This window comes from Lissotriton vulgaris, chromosome 2_2, assembly GCF_964263255.1.
Source record: "Lissotriton vulgaris chromosome 2_2, aLisVul1.2, whole genome shotgun sequence".
Lineage (NCBI taxonomy): Eukaryota > Metazoa > Chordata > Amphibia > Caudata > Salamandridae > Lissotriton > Lissotriton vulgaris.
In genome coordinates, this window is record NC_141688.1 from 12389135 (window position 1) to 12406115 (window position 16981).

Genomic DNA, 16981 nt, shown 5'->3' on the forward strand with positions numbered 1-16981 from the left:
AGGCAGCTTCGCAGATTCGTTGGTGCCTGCTCTGGGACTGCCAGAATTACTTTGACTAAGTTCTCTTCATCTACAATGTTGGCGCAGGCACTGTGGATGTCTTAACTTTTGATGAACTCCTGTTCTGGGACTGTCGGAGTCACTGTGTAGTTCTCGCACATCACTCAGTTTCTCCTCCTCTCCAATGCTGGCACAGGGGCAGTCGACGTCTCAACATTAGATGTACTTCTTCAGCAGTTTTTTTCCCTTGGTTGGATGTTTCGTTTCCTTGGACGGAGAATCTCCTGGACTACTTTTCTCGTCTTGCCTGCACGTCACCTGGTGTCTAGTCACTCATCGGAGTTTGTGGACAATCCTGGCCATTAAGATCTCGGGTGAGAAATCGCTCACCGGAGCTAAAAACTCTTGGTTTTTTGTTCTCTTCATTTGCCTATGCTTTACATTATTTGTATTTTGGTGTATGTTGTAGGTTGATATGTGTGTTGGGCATAATGGATTGTTCTATTTACCTTTGGGAGGTTGTAGTATGTCATTGTGGTGAACTCTTTAGTATCTCCGCACATGTTGTAGGTGGGTGTATGTTTTGAGCATAATTTCTCTCTGCCTGTTCTAGTACTTTTTGTTGTTCTCTTTTGTGGGGAGTTTAGTTTCCTAAGGCAACACCTTACCCTACGGTGTACCCTTACTTAGGGCCGGGCGTGTGGCTAGTCAATGCCATATTTTGTAACTAGGGCGATGTTGTACCTTATGGTGTACCCTGTATATTTATAGGGGATGTTGTAGTTTTGGTCTCACAGGGTGTGTATCCTGTGTTTCACCCTGCTTGGGCAGCTAGGGTGTTTGTGTCTTATCTTACCCCATCCATGTACGTAGGGTTAGTACTTATGGTGTACCCTTATTTAGGGGAGGTTGTGGGGTTGTGGTGCCAGTCAGTGCCTACATTTTGTTTCCTAGGGTCTTGTTGTTACCCTTTGGAGAAGTTACGTTGCGCACTTTCATGTGGTGTACCCTTTTATTAGGGGAGGTTGTCTGCATGTAACTATTTTGTTCAAAAGTCCCAAGGATTGGTATCCTTGTGTACCCTTTTCTGGGGAAGGTGGTGTGCGTTGTCAGCGCCGCCATTAAGTGATGTTGCGTTGAACAATTACTTCATTGTTCAATTGTGTACCCTTTTATTAGGGGAGGTTGTCTGTGTTGGTCTAAGTTGCATCACTCTATGTGGGTTGTCGGGGTGCATTGTCAGCGCTACCTCTTGGTGTAGTTGCGCCACTATTGCCAGTGTGCGGTTACTGTGTACTTTGTTCCAGGGGCGTTAGTTTCCTCTGGTGTACCCTTTCCTGGGGAGTTGTTTCGTTCCACAGTTTAAAGGTTGCCTTGTTTGGTGTACCCTTGGAGGGGAGGTTGTTAGTGCATGTCATGCACTAATCTTTATTGCAAGGCATCCCCTTTTTCTGTGTGGGTTGCTATTTCATTCTATTGTGCTTACTTTCATCTGCACACATTTTGTCATTTTGTGGTTTCACCCTACTTGGTTTGCCAGGTTCGCTACCTTGTTTTATTAAGGAGGGTGGATGGGCATGTTATGTAATTTGCATTTAGTTCATCTGTGCATCTTACGTTTATCTTTCTACATGCCTCTTTTTATTGTCCTTTGTTTCTGCTTTCTTGCTTCAGTTTCCTGCTTTTCAATTTGTCCCTTTGATTAGCTTTTGTGTCTACAGTCTCCTCTGAATCCTTCTGCTCCGTCTTAACTTCTTTATTGCTGTTGTTTGTTAACGGAAGAGGATGTGTGGTAAATGGTTCTATGTATTTTCCCTCTCTACCACTTTATCAGAATGTCCTGTGACATCATGGAATGTTAGTGTGCCTCCCTGTGTGGAGATTGTCAGTTGGTCATCTGAGGCTGAGGAGCTGGTAGCTCTCTCCTGGTGGGGTTTTCTCCTTGTAACTTCCTATCCTGTAACCTGCCACCTAACTACATGCTAATAAATAAGAGTCTACTTCTACACCTGGACTACGCATCCTTGTTTATGTACCACATCGCCCCCACACCAATCTACAACTAACTAAAGGTAGAAAATAGAGGGAGGGCCCGAACCGTCTCGCCAACCCCCTCCTTACCCGCCTCATCATCCCTGCCCCTGATCTATGTATTTAACAATAATAACGGTCCAATGTTCCTTGGCAGGGAAAAAAAACATTACCTACCCCTCCCCCATCCCCCCTTACACAAAATATCACAATTTAAAACCTTTTGTCCATCGGTTCCCAATATTTTATTGTTCATCCGCTTAGTCCCGGGCCCCGGATTCCATCTCAGCATTGTACGTAGTTTCCAACCAGTCCGCCGCCACTTCTGGATTGTTGAAGAACCTGGTCTTTCCATTAAGTTCCACTCGAAGGCGGGCCGGATACATCATGGCATATTTTAGCCCCTTATCTCTCAGTTTCTTCTTCACCGATATGACGCTGTTTTTGAACTATTTGGGTGAAGTCCGGGAAAAAGGAGAGAGTCACATTTTCATGCCTCAGGGGAGCCCCGGCGCGTGCTGCCTGAAGGATGGCATCCCTGTCCCGAAAATTCAGGACCCTTGCCTGGGCCTACCCCCGGGACTCTGTGCGCCCTTTCCATCGTAAAAAAGTTGCTAAGACCTTTAGGCTGAAGATGTTGGAGGACTATGCTCTCGACAAATAGATCCGGCGTTTGACCTTCTGATTTTTCCGGAACCCCGAGGAGGCAGACGTTGTTACGTCTGGCCCTACCCTCATACTCATCCAGCTTCCAGTTTGCGAGGATTCTTGAGGTCTTAAGGTCCCACACCTCTTGCTGCAGCAGGTTGACATCATTAATTAGCCTGGTCGATTTGAGCTCGAGTAACTTGATCTTCTCGTTCGTTTTCGCAAGATCCACCCACATCAGCCCCATCTCAATTTTGACAGTATCCAGCATGTTATATAGGGCCTCCATCATCTGGCCAAGGGATGCCTCAATGAGATCCGTCAACATTGGCTCGACAAGGGGTTGCGTGGCGTCTTCCCCCCTTGACGGGGTCTTCCTTGTTTCCACTGGGGACTCCTTTGGCAGGGTGTATCGGTCCAGCTTGTTTGTTTGGATAATTCTGGACCCCTTGGATGACCGAGGCATGGGCTTCTCCTGTTCCGGTCTTGTCGCCATTCTACCTCTCTGGTTCCCCTCACCAGATATCACGGACCTCCTCACTTCGGATCAAGGCTCCGGTCTCCATCTGGTGTCCCTGATCTCCAGGTATCTACTTTGGCGTTGCTCAGTCACCCGGTCCAAAGCTCAGCTCAGCTGTTCCACACCCAAATTTAGCACCCATCGCACTGTTTAGAGGCCTCCCCGTGTCGTTGTCTGTCTTGCGCGTATGCACCTCTGGCTCTCCCAGCTGGTCCGGCGGGGCAGTGTCCGCTTTTGTCGGTAATGGCACTCACTCGTCCCCTCCGGCGGTACACAGTTTTGGGGCTCCCTCCTGCCGATCCACACTCCCACACTCCCAGCCTCAAATAGTAGCTCAGTGAGGGAACCGCATAGGAGACCTGCATGCTGACTCCGTCTTTCTCTTACCTCGCCGCAGCCACCCGTGTGGGTCCTTTCTCCAGTGGGCCCTCTCTCAGTGGGGAAAATGTCACCTCTTCCCCAGCCACCACTTCCACTGAGCTCCTCAGGACTGGGCCACCATTAAATCTTGTGCCCACCTCACTCTCTTCTTCTGCCGCTTTGCACCCACCATCTGGGGATCCTCATTCTGCCCCGAGTGCCTTTGCAGGTGGGCTACTGGCCAGCAGCGGCGCCGGTTTGCGGCCGATCTCCACCTTGCTCAGTCCCAACCTCCAGCAGGGCAGTCGTGGTACGGGGCTCACAATCCCGATCCTCTACGCCGCTGCCTCCTTCCAATGCAGCCGGGTGCCCCAAGGGGACTCCAATCCCCAAGTCTCAATCCGGTGGGGGCCGAACCTGTGCCTCCACTGTATCTGCACGTCAGGCGGCCCCACCAAACAATAAAGGCCCCCGGCGTGTACCCCTCTTCAAGGCCTCAAATTTCCTCCTGCTGTCCGGGCAAGCCAAATCGTCCTCACCTCCTCTACGCCGCCTCACCACAATGCAGCCGGACGCCCCCATGTAATTGGAGCTCCCTGGGCCTGCTCGGCAGGGACCGGACCTCGGCCCCCGCCGGATGATCCCTTCGGGCGGCGCCGCCAATCAAGCGAGGCCCCGGCTTTCTCGCCAGGCACCCGTCAATGAAGCTCGTCCCCAGAGCACTGGGACGGCTTGAAATGGGAAATACAAGGACCGGTACTGCTCCTGATGCCGGGGACGGGGTTGAGGCACAGGATAGTGTCTCAGCGAAGTGAAGTCGGCGGAGCCAATTGACTACGCAGCCATCTTGGTCGCCGGCTTGACTCCTCCCCCTCATGTGCAAGATTAATCAAATCCTTCTGGAGACTGACCAGTGGACCCAACCTCAAGCCATGAAAAATTAAGTCATCATTCTGATAGAGCTCATTCCTCACATTCCAAAAACTCATCTTTTATTTTCTTGAGTATCACTAATAATACTGAATAATTGTTTACTTCTTTCACCATTTCTTCTCCATGAATACAGTCCCCTCTATCAGTACGCACAACAAAATAGTCATCATCGTCAACACCCACATCATCATTTGTCACATTCCCAATTGTAAGATGAAAACAGCTAACAGCCAGACAATTTTTTGAACCACGTATACGTCACGAGAAAAACAAATTCTTGCAGGAATACCACTCATTTTCTTATTCTCCCTGAAATAACATCTATACCATTATTTTTGAAAACTCTATTGAGAGGAGTATGATCTGTCTTGACCTCAAATTTAATACCCCACACAAATTTCCACAATTTGTTTATGGCTCAGGAAGAATCCAATGCCTCTTTTTCAATTATGCAATAATGTAACTCTACTCCTCTCAAACACCTTGAAATAACCAGTATGTTATGTTCAATTACACCAAAGTTTTGCAATGTAACTGCATCAAGACCATTGGATTTAGCATCAGTCATTATCACAATGTAGACTCCAGGATCAAAACTTTGAAGACAATGTGCTTTTCTCAACATTAATTTAAGTATATTTAACTTTCATACTCTGCGCCATCACAACACAAGACACCTTTCTGTACCAAACTCCTCATGCTCTTGCACTTATCAGCATCGTTTGGAATGAACTTATTGTATTATTCACACATACAAGTATCAATTTACATTTACATTTCCATACCCAGAACATTCACAACTTCATCTTTATTATTAGGATTTGGCATGTGGTTTATGGTCCTGATCAAATCTTCTTTAGGTTCAATGCCTCCTAAAATTATATTATGTCCAGAAACTTTATTTCAGACAAGTGGAGTTTGCATTACTTAGTTTTTAAAGTAGGACCTCTAGCCCCCAAATGTGACAAGATTTCACATACTCTCCGGTCATGCTCCTCAAAAATTCTTGCTTGCCAAATATTAACACATCATCTTTACACCTGATAATCCTCCCAATACATTTTCCATTGCTCTTTGAAAAACAGATGATGCTGGTATCAAACCAAAATTCAATCTTAAAAACATTAATGCACCGTACTGTGCTACAAATGCTATTAGAACTTGTAATTCATGATATAATTTCACCAGGTGGTCCGCAGAAATTTAATCAGATGTAGAGAAATATGAATGCAAAAAGAACAATTGATGGACAGTATGCATAACAACGTCATTCATTCACCCCAGTACAGAGATCTGGGCCTAAATTCATTGTTTCTTTGCTCACCATGCCATTCCAGTTTGAACCCAGCCATATGCAAATCAGTCTTGGCCCTACCCCCAATGGGAACAGTCCAGCCCAAACCGCCAGGCCAGGTCCTCCCTGGACTGGAAACAAGCATCCTAGAACCGGTTTCTGGGTTTCACTCCTCATCAGCCAGGATAGCTTGACTCCAGTGGCATGGAGAGCACAGACCCACGTCTGGGCATCCCCGTCCCATACCGGGTGACACATACAAAAAGAACACTTAATGGACAGAATGCAGAACAATATCATACATTCACCCCAGTACAGAGATCTGGGCCTAAATCCATCATGTTTTTGCTCACCATGCCATTCCAGTTTGGACCCAGCCATATGCAAATCAATCTTGACCCTGCGCCCAATGGGAACATTCCAGCCCGAACTGCCAGGCCAGGTCCTCCCTGGACTGGAAACAAGCATCCTAGGACAGGTCCAGGGAGGACCTGGCTCGGCAGTTCAGGCTGAACTGTTCCCACAAGGAACAGGGTCAAGATTGATTTGCATATGGCTGGGTCCAAACTGGGGTGGTGTGGTGAGCAAATGAATGATGGATTTAAACCAGATCCTTGTGACTGGGGGTGAATGTTTGCATTGTCCAGCATTCCATCCATCATTTGTTTCTTTTGCATATGAATAGAAATATGAAGCACACATAGAAAACATTTCAGATATCTTCAGAAGAGGGTAATGATCTACAATCACATTTTAGTTTAGCTCTCATAGATCTACACATAATCTGTATTCTCCATTGGCTTTGTGTGCCATAACCACTGGACCATTCACTCAGTTGCTTCTACCTCTTCTATTATTTCATAGTTTTTAAATTTTTTGAGTTTGCTGAACATTGCTTCCCTCACAAACATATTTATATTTGACTGACTTTCCCAACATGCAGTACATAGTTTTCTTATAGTTTAATCCAATCAACACAGCCTTTTAGACATCCCATTTCTTTCTGGAAATGCCTCTGTAAAATATTTCTCGTACTCAGAGAGATGCATAGTTACCTGTCCTACCTGATCTAAACAAGCTAACATTTCCACTTACACTGCAGGGGTTGAATTAGAATCAAGATTACCCATTACTTCTCTTTGATGAAACCAGCTTATCAGTGAATCTCCTGTAATGGAGATGTATATCTTCCTTTAAAATATACACACGAAATAGCACTTAAATTTGAGAGGATCATCGCCATACACCCTTAGCCGGACATCAGGCTAAAAACCCTTTATCTCTCCCTTCAATTATTTCTTGAAACATTCTTTAGATTTCAAAGTAATTTTTACTCCATATTCAAACAAATGACATATGTATAGTCACATATTCAATTTGAACTATTTCGTCACACATGAACTCTTCTTCAGCATTGTAACTAATCTCTCATACTTTCTTACTCACAGAACCAAACTTACATTATTTTGTGAATTGTCCCTTTATCCCACATGCCTTGCATATAGCCTTCCATTCTGGATAGTCTTTGTAATTAGCTATATGCCCATGTGCACCAAACCTGAAACACCTTCTTTGGCAGCCTTTGCTATTCTTTGTCTGAACCTTTACTGTTGTTTTATACTTCACTTGATGTACCCCGTCCCTATCATTCTTAAAGTCTATATTATGATGAGAACTAATAGTCACATCCTTTCCTATTACCTCCACACAAGCTTGACTGTTTACACAAGACTTATCTAAGGCTACAACCTTATCAAGTGAGGGATTATTTTTCGACCAAATACTTTCTTTTTGCTTACTTTAAACCACACCCCACTGATTTCTCAGTTGTTCTTCTACGCTGATACCAAAATTGCATGTTGATGCAAGTTTTCTTGACTCTGTTATGTATTCCCCAAGAGATTTACTTTTTCTTTGAAACGTTTTCAAAAATGATATCTTTCTAGCACAATAGAAACCCTCCGTAGAAAATGTAAATCCAGTGTTTTAAGACAAACTTCATACTCAATTAACCCTACAGCATCTTCTTCAGGACAATACAGAAGTTTTCCTTTCTGTGCTCAAAGATGTTCCACAAACCCTAGCATAATGTGAAAAAAAGTATACAATGCTTTAGTGAAATATACGCTTGTGCTGGTATCCGAGAATAACTCACCCAACTTGACACTCAAGATACACAAACTGAAAGGAAAAACCTTTATCCATGTTTGCATCAAAATGCAGCACACTAACAAGGGTTCTAAAGAGGCCCAGATCAATTACTGAAACATGTGCAGAGAATACAGCAAAGTCTTCTAGGAACCAAAAACTGGTTTCTGTGAACCACTAAAATTGTATATAAGTGCACAATGAAGTTTAGGATACACAGTCACTATAGATCTTTCAGAGGGAGAAGTGCTTAAAGATTAGGGGCCATATGCAGGTAATCTCTATTTACCTATTCTTAAATACCGAATTTTACCGATTCGGTATTTAAGAATAGATTTTACCGATTAGGTATTTACCAAATCGGTAATTCCCATTCATTCCTATGGGCCTTGAGGCCATTACCGACCGGTATTGAGTTGCCTACATATGGCCGTAGGTAACCAAATAAAACTCATGCTACTTCTTGATCTTGATGTGACACTACAGGACTCTGCAAGGGTCTTCTAAGACATTGCCAAGTGTAATGAAGTTACTGGAAGCGATAGGAAATGAATGAAAAAATATTTCTTAGAAGGCTTGGTTAATAAACCTCCACCATCAAACAGAATCTCTTTTTACACTCTCCCCCAACTACATCTATTCAGAATGTTTAATTACAACATAACTAACATTCCAATAGGAGGACGCCACATATTTTCTTTTGGCGCTGGTGAGATTTACTGGGTGTGCCCCCCTATATAGTGGGGAACACAACAATAGTTTCACGATACACAACCTGCCTGTTTCTCAGCTGTGAATGGAAAGTCAGTATAGCTATACCTCATAAGAGACAAGGGAAATCAACAATATGTGGTCTATATAGGCCCTTTCATGCATTTAAATCATGAGATGTACAAAGTTGTTTAAGAATGTGAGTGAATTGAAAATGATTTGAAATGAACAGATCTCATTGACCCTAGCTGCATCCCTTGGATACCTCAAGAAAACACAGCTTTTATGATGTGGTTGGCATTAGATCATAAAATCTCTTTGATAAATGACAATTCGCCAAGCACACCAAAGTCAATGACTTGGAAATTTTGGTGAATGCTGTATTTCTATGTTTTAGTTAGTAACCTAATTGGCACACTATCATTTTGTGACCGAGATCCATAAATTCCACCTTTGCTAAAGATTTAAGCAAGTATTTGATATCAGTGTTGCAGGTGCTACAATTGTAAAACACAATTTGAAAGAGTGTAATAATATTCACGTGAAGTGGTGGATAGATTATGTAATATACATCTTTTGAAAACAATTCTACACATTTTCCTGATTAATTTATTAGATTTGAAAAATTATGAAAACCACTTCATTAATATTTACCTGAAAATACCCAAGATTTCCTTGAAGACACTTGATCAGACTTGGGCCTTATTATGAGTTTTGCAGTCCAATGGACCGCCATATCAGCGTGGCAGTCTGAGCATGGAGACCTTGGCGGTCAGACCACCGTATTATGAGTTGGATGGATTGGTTTAGGGAAGACCGCCGAGACCACAAGCAGACAACCGACTGCCGGGGTCAGCATCAGAGAAGGAAGCCGCCATAGGGCAATACTGAGGACCTGCACCGCAGTGCGTATTGCAGGTTTCCTGATCCACAAGTTAAATGCAGCGTTCTGACCGCTTTCTTCAAGGTGGCGGTGATAAAGGATTTGGGGTGCGTACTCATTACTTTCTTCTTCTTCCAGGCAGAGTCCCGACATGGATCCCTGTCTCCAGGCCCCCCCTTCCCAGCAAGATATTTGCCCAAGGATTACGGCCCTTTGTGCGGCGATATACTGGTTAGTCTTTTTTGCACCATATATCCATTGCCAGGATCCCCGCAATTGGGCCTTACCCTGGTAATAGTTATATGGTATTTGTCCACATATATCATGCACATTTGTGCATCCAACACATATGCAGTTGAAATGCACACACAGGCATTGATATGTTTGGAAAAAGTACTTACCACCGCCGCAGGATGCCTGCCTCCACACTGGTGGTCTTTGTACTACAAGCGCCGTGGGCTGCAGGGGACCAACATGGTACTACGGCGGGCGGACCTCTAAAATTGTAATAAGGCCCTTAGTGAAAAGTATTTGATCATCTACTTTTACTTTTACCCTTTAATACATGACTATTTATTATTGTGAGTTCCTTCTGTCCCAAATATCTATTCTCTTGTTGTCTTTTCTCGTATTGTTTCATTGCAGGTATTGTTGAAATAATTTTCATGATATGAAATTACATATTCAGTATTTCATTATATACAGAATTGCTGTTCGATAAGATCTAATCGAAGTACTGTTACTGATTGAGGTGGGAGGGTGAATCTCTATTCAAGCAGCAGCCACAATCTCTGTCAGAGTAAAACACAAGCAAACCCCCAATTAACCTGTGCTTAACCCTCTGGTAGCTTGACACAAAAACACTCATGCTTATCGTAAAGGCAATGTGTAAAGTATGCAGCATTCTAACAGTAATAAAGCACAAACACAACTCAAAAAAAATCCGCACACCAATTTAGAAATATAGAGTGAAATGTGATAATTTGAAACCAAAATGACAAATATCCAATCAGTAGAATCAAACATATGTAATTTTAAAGATTTGAGGTAAGTAAAGTGCCTAAGGGCAAAAAGCACCACTCATGGCTAATTGGTAATGCGAGACTAGGTGACATTCACAAGTTCAGACCACCCGCAATGAAGCGTAGGCTGGATAGAGGGACCAGGTTAGTACTGATGAAAGGGTTTCCTTCAAAACTCGAGTGTGAAGAGTTCAGTTCAAGGTAGAAGGGGGCCGCAAGGAGCAGGTAGAGCATTGCGGTTGGTCATTGATGTAGCACTAAGAGCATGCCACGCATCATGGACAGTCTTCAGATTTGTGCTGGCGGTCATGAATTTGTGTTGGGCTGTCGATACAGTACCACAAAGTGCAAATCTTGCATTGCTGGTTGTCGCTGGCGGTCTCTGTGTCGAGAAGAGTCTGATTCACCGGAGCTTCGTGTTGGTAGGTGGTAAGATCTTGTCGCGAACAGGCCAATTTGCCATCCCGAAGTGCCGAAAACTTCAGGATTTCTCCTTTCCTTGGAAAAAGAGCTCAACTGGGGCCACACCAAGGGTCCAAGAACTGAGATGCACATTGAGGGGATCAGGAACTTACTCCAGCAGAACACAGTAGTGATTAGGCAGTACAATTCCAGGTCCAGGCAGCCAGTCAGCTGGGAGATGCAGGGAGTACTTTGAAGTTTTTTATCTCAGAACAGGAGGTCACTAAGCACACATACCATGGGGACAACCGCTAAATATCAAAATATGTGCCTCTCCAACATATGTAGAAGTAGTCAATTGTATGGGCCTTTACATACAAAGTTCTTCTCAACAGTGAATGCATTCTAGACACACTGATGTGTGTCCTATTTTTACCTGTATATCTTTTTCAACTATGCTTTAGACAGAAAAAGGGGGTCCCGTTACCTTAAAGTGTCAAACAAGAAACACAAATGCTGATTCTACCTAAATTAAGGAAAAATTATGAACATTTAGGTTTTTGAGACCATGAAGATGGTAGGCTTAGTCATCTAACAAGCGAAAAGGAGAAAATGAGCTGGAAAATATAGGCACTGAACACATAGAGAAAAGGGATTTTCCTTGAAAAGCTCAATTGACAGATTATCACATGTCTATTTATTGGTGCAAACCGAGGATAGATATCTGTTTGCAATTTGAAGGAATAAAGATGACTCTGATTTTGTAATATGAAATCCTAACACTTTCACTAATAGACAACCCTAAATCTCAGAACACAAACCAGGAATTGCCATGAAGGTACTGAGTTCTACACAAGACATTTCTCATAGTGGTTGTAGTCTCCACTGGAACTAATGTATATATCAGAGAATTATGAAACATTAATGGAGTGGTCCACGTTTGATGACACATATTAACATAAAAAAATAGGCAAATATTGGGGACCATTTATTTTCCTATTTTCCACACTCGAAGTAAGGCCCTAGTTACCACTTGTGTTGCACAGTACTGAAACATATTAAATCCACATCTGAACGTTATGTTACTGTAGGTAACACCAAATTACTGCAGTTCAGTTATGAGCTGAATCCAATGGAATGGGGAATTACCATGTTCAAATGGATTTACAGGTTGTAAAGCCACACAAAATTCTCAATTATACGAAGTTTAATGCCTACATTTGTTGCAGCTGAAAAATGTATGGGGTCAGGGGCTATGGGGAGTAGGTGAGGGAATTTGAAAATAATATATGGAAAGGGAGAGCTTTGAACGCTCTACCCTGACTGACAGAAAATCGGGGATGACACTTGGTTGGCGCTATGGCTAAAACCACATTAAATTTCACTGAGTAGAATTATCCAACAGTGATCCAACTCCTAATTAAACTAGGTTGCAGAAATACCAGCCCACCGATGATCAGGTAGAATGGAATTCCACATGGGAATTCTATTCCTCCTGACTCACAATCATGACCTAAGTGGCAGGCCTCACTCATCCCTAACAGTGGTGTGCAAAATTCACATAATTTGCTTTTGCATAATTAATATTTTGGCAAAATTACGCAAAAATTACGCATGATAGTGTCAAATCCAAAACTCTTCTTTGGTGCTATATTCTAAGGCAAAATAAATATTTGTGTCCACTTTGGACGTGAGGATGCATTTTGCATAAGAAATAGCGCAAAAAATAAAACCACTTTGAACCACAGTCATTCACACACACACAGATTTTTCTCAAGTGTCAGGGGTGGCTGCCCTGTTACTCAAAAGCCCCATTGATGAAAAATAAAATGGTAGTAAAGTTAATTTATTACTATTTTATTTGTCATTCACCTATCCCGAACCGAGTGCTGAATGGCAGCAGCAGGGAGGAGTGTGGGCTGCCTGGGCACTTCAGTTTAAAGTGCGCATGTCTGTTTGACCGGCTGTCTTCTGTCTAACCTCTCTAACCCAGCTGATTTAAGACATCTGGGTTAGACCAAGGGCAGGCCTCCAGTGCCTTCGGGAGCATCGAGAGAGGCCTCTCCCTCCAATCCTCGTGCTTCTCTAATGCTGGTTAACAGCATGAGAGCAGCTCCAGGATTGGTTAAGGGAACTGGCTGGGGCCCACGCCGATCACCGGTTGCAGCGAAGAGGAGGTGTCGTGTTTGTAAGATAAGTGGCTTTTTATTATTTTACGCTTGCGGCACGATAGTGCATGTAGCTATGCACCATTTCCCCACCCTACTTCTCTCCTTAGATGCCAGCCGCCACTGTCAAGCGTTCATAGTAAGTTTTTACAGTTAATTGCACATTCACCATAAAAGTTTACAGAGCACAGTGAGTAATGACGTATATTGGCATAATACCATAATAGCTGTAATTTGCATTAAAAGGGTAATACAAAGTAATGGAACTTACATGTGATCAACACAAATTTCTCCCGGCGCTACCACCCAAAACACCCTCATTACAAATGTCCCACAGCAGCATCCTTGCGGGATAGAGTGACACCACTCTCAGCCTTTATGAGAAGCCCAATGTTTCCAGACCTGGAATTACTTGGTCTGAAAATACCAGACCAAGCGATCTCAGGTATAGAGACACCAGACTTAGAGATTTGTGTGGTGCGACTGAGGTGGTAGCTGGTTGTTGCATCTGTGGCCCCAGCACACACTCCTTCTCTACACCAGGGGCAGCATCAAGTTATTCCACAGTTTTGCCCTCACTATGCCTTCCCTCCTCCTTCTCTGTCCAACTTCATTATGGCTCCGAAATTAGTCGCTGCATGTATTTAGCATCTACTGCAAGTCCATTATTTTCATTGGAGGCCTGCCAACCTCAGCTCCCAGGTCAGACAAAGGATAATTCCTTGACTAAATATACTTATTCCTGTGCATGTCGGGGGTGCCTTAAACCTCTTATCCCCATAAATAATAGTTTCAAAGCGGTCCTATTTCAAAATATTCGAGGGTAGTTCACATACCAGGTCATACTCTTTGGGGATTTTCAGCAGCAGAGCCCGGCACCCTTTGTTACTGGACTGGATGATGTGCAGCTCCTGGTGGTTCTCCAAGTTGATGCTTCGCAGCACAGCACTCCTGGCGTCCAGCACACGGAGCAGTGTTCTGGATTGTAGCTGCAGGAACACATGGCGCCGGGGCTCCTTTGCCCCTTGCCATTCCAGAGCTGACAGGAAGAAACATCAGGATTTGCATGAGCTTGGATGAGTTGTCAACATTTTTCTTCTCACCCAAAGGCATTTACACTTTTCAATTATTTACTGCACTGATGTACTGTTTGAAATCACAAATGCCTCATTGATATAACAAAAGTAACTTATATTGATCCACTAAAAATATATATATATATTTATATATATATTTGTTTCTGTAAAAACTGTACTCAAATTATGAATAATCCATAATATGCAGGTAATGTAATGGACGATGAAAGATGCTACCTAAATTATACACTCTCTCAAAAATCTGCCTTTATGGCAAACAGACGTCATGGGAACATTTTATTCATATGAAAGATTATGCTTGCAGAATATTAATTAGCTCTTAGGTAAGAAACCATTTTCTTTTATACATTTGGCTGGTGACCTCTTTAGTTAATGGAACATTGTCTCAACAACAGACCTGTGGTGTTTTTTTTCCAGTGTCCCCTGTACTGCTGGTGTGCACATTACTGTCAGAGGTGGACTGTGGGAACTCCTTTCATACCTGATAGAAATAGGGATGCTTTATTGTCTCTTTCGCTGTTAACCAAGATTAACGGCCATATCCCAGCAGTTTATCAATCATATCTAAGGCTTCAGAGCTCAGTAATGTTGCCTCTCCCTATAAAGGAATATTGTCCCAGCGCTTCTGACATTTCCGTCGCAAGATGTCAGCAAAGTGTGAATTCAGCTCTACAAGGATTTTGTTCAGGTGCTCAGTCAATTTATCATTACCAGGGATTAGGGAACCAATGTAAGTTGAATGAAGGTGGTAGAGAAGTAGTAAGGGTAGGGCAACAAAGCAAATGCTAGCATAATTCATAATTGAGGAACTCCTATGAATGATTTACAGAAACTGAACGTAAAATTGTGAATATTTATACAGCTGTAGTTAAAATGCATTCTCGATTTTCAATCTATAATTTAGTAGCTTTTGTAAATGTAAGCGTAATAGTCTTGCAAAAGTCAAATGCATTTATTGGCTACATTAATCATAGAATGCTGTTTTTTTTAAAAAAATGTAGTCAATAACAACACAAGCAAAGGATTTCTTGGCAGGCTTTGTGCTGGTTCAATATATCTCTAGATAATCTGGTATGAACTATATTATTTTTCTGTTTGTTTGGGTTTTACCGTATAAAAAGGTAAATGTAAAGGTGCTTATTGAAATCAAACAATCAACATTACATTTGTGAATGTGCATGGTAAGCAGTTTTGCATATGCTTAATATTAGAAAGATAACATGCACACATAAGAATGTATAATGGACATTAAATAAATGTTTAACAAATCAGTCCACATTGCAGGGAAAACTTATTTCACCACGCAGGGTTAACCATGCAGTGCCTTAACCATGCAGCTTTTACCACCAAGCATTTTTGTGTAAAAAGAATAATATATATATATTCTATTCAGAGCAAAAATCCTCATAACCTCCACACGGGCGAAATGAAGAAGCGGACCCAACGGCTACAGGCAAGGAAATGTTTTTATTTATTCCAACCTTTCCAGTTGACGCGTTTCGAGCATCAAGTGCTCTTGTTCATATATATATACACACCTGTTGGTAGTTATAGTTAAGACCTAGTCTCCATAGGAAAAGCATGTTTTGCTTTGGCAATAACTTTTGAGCTGTTTGACAAATCTTTATGAAAATTTTCAAAATTAGGACGGCGCTCAGTTCAGCTGCTGTGTTGAAAGTCTTGGGGTAATTTTCCCCATGCAATTTGCTATAAGGATCTTGAACATGACTACAACCTGAACCGCTGGACCAAATTACACCCCATTTAGCAGAAAGGCAGCACAAACATGTGGCAACAGATATAATTTATTTATCATTAGTGTGTGTAAGACTAATTCCTTTTACATAAATTACATTCACTCAAACAGCTGTATACAATGGCTGACATAGATTGTGTATACGTTCCACATTCTGAATTTTCTGCAATTTAGAGAAAAATAATCAATATATTCATGTGTAGTTTTCCATGTTCCCTTGACCACAGCACATTTAATCTAGGCAGGACTAATTTTTAGATAATCACATTGTTATGAACACTATGTGCCTGATTCATGAAGGTAACTTAGTCTTACATTTTTGCTTAGATTTACTTCTTTAGGCTATTCACAAAATATTAGTGTAAAGTTACTCAAACGAATAAGAATAAATTACACGTGTAAGTACCTTTTGTGAAAAACCGTCTAACCACTCCATTTGTTAGAGACATTTAAGTTATACTTATGAAGCAAATTTACACTCAGATTTTTTAATGGCCAGAAAGCAGGAAACTTACTCAAAAGTGTAAATTACTCAAAAGTGTAAGTTACTTTTGTAAGCCAGGCCCTATGTTTTTTCTACTCTAGGTATCTCCCTGCTTGAGTTGCACATGTCAGTCAGTCACTCCAAAATGAATACATGTGAATAATGTGATTCACAGTGAGTTTATATCATTATATTCTGTATTATGATATATTACATTTAAGTTAATATATTTCCCACTATTTAATCAAAATACCAACTGCTTTGTTTTACATTAGTTTGTTATTGCTTTCTAAGAGTTTCTAGGAGGTTGACAAGTTCATTTCTTGATTATTGATGTCATTCAATAACCAGTCTTGTGTAATGAAAGTCATTGAAAGGGCAACAGACCACTTTCTGGTAATTGTTTATGTTAAGAGTTTTAACAACAATTAAATGTTTCTAAAAAGTGATGACAGAGTGTGAAAGGTAGAGGGGAATCTTCATGGCAGGTGACACTGGGTCAGGCAATACAGAATCATATCTCC

The 16981-nt window shown here is 42.1% G+C and overlaps 1 protein-coding gene across 4 annotated transcripts in view; it reads right to left on the reverse strand.

Moving 5' to 3' along the window:
• LOC147728937 (dual oxidase 1-like) overlaps positions 1-16981 on the reverse strand; it is a 992769-nt gene that overhangs the window by 305716 nt on the left and 670072 nt on the right. For all 4 annotated transcript variants that reach the window (XM_086959175.1, XM_086959177.1, XM_086959176.1 and 1 more), the window contains one exon: positions 13957-14159. In XM_086959175.1, coding sequence (XP_086815301.1) covers positions 13957-14159 — 203 coding nt within the window. The remainder of the gene's footprint in view (positions 1-13956; positions 14160-16981) is intronic.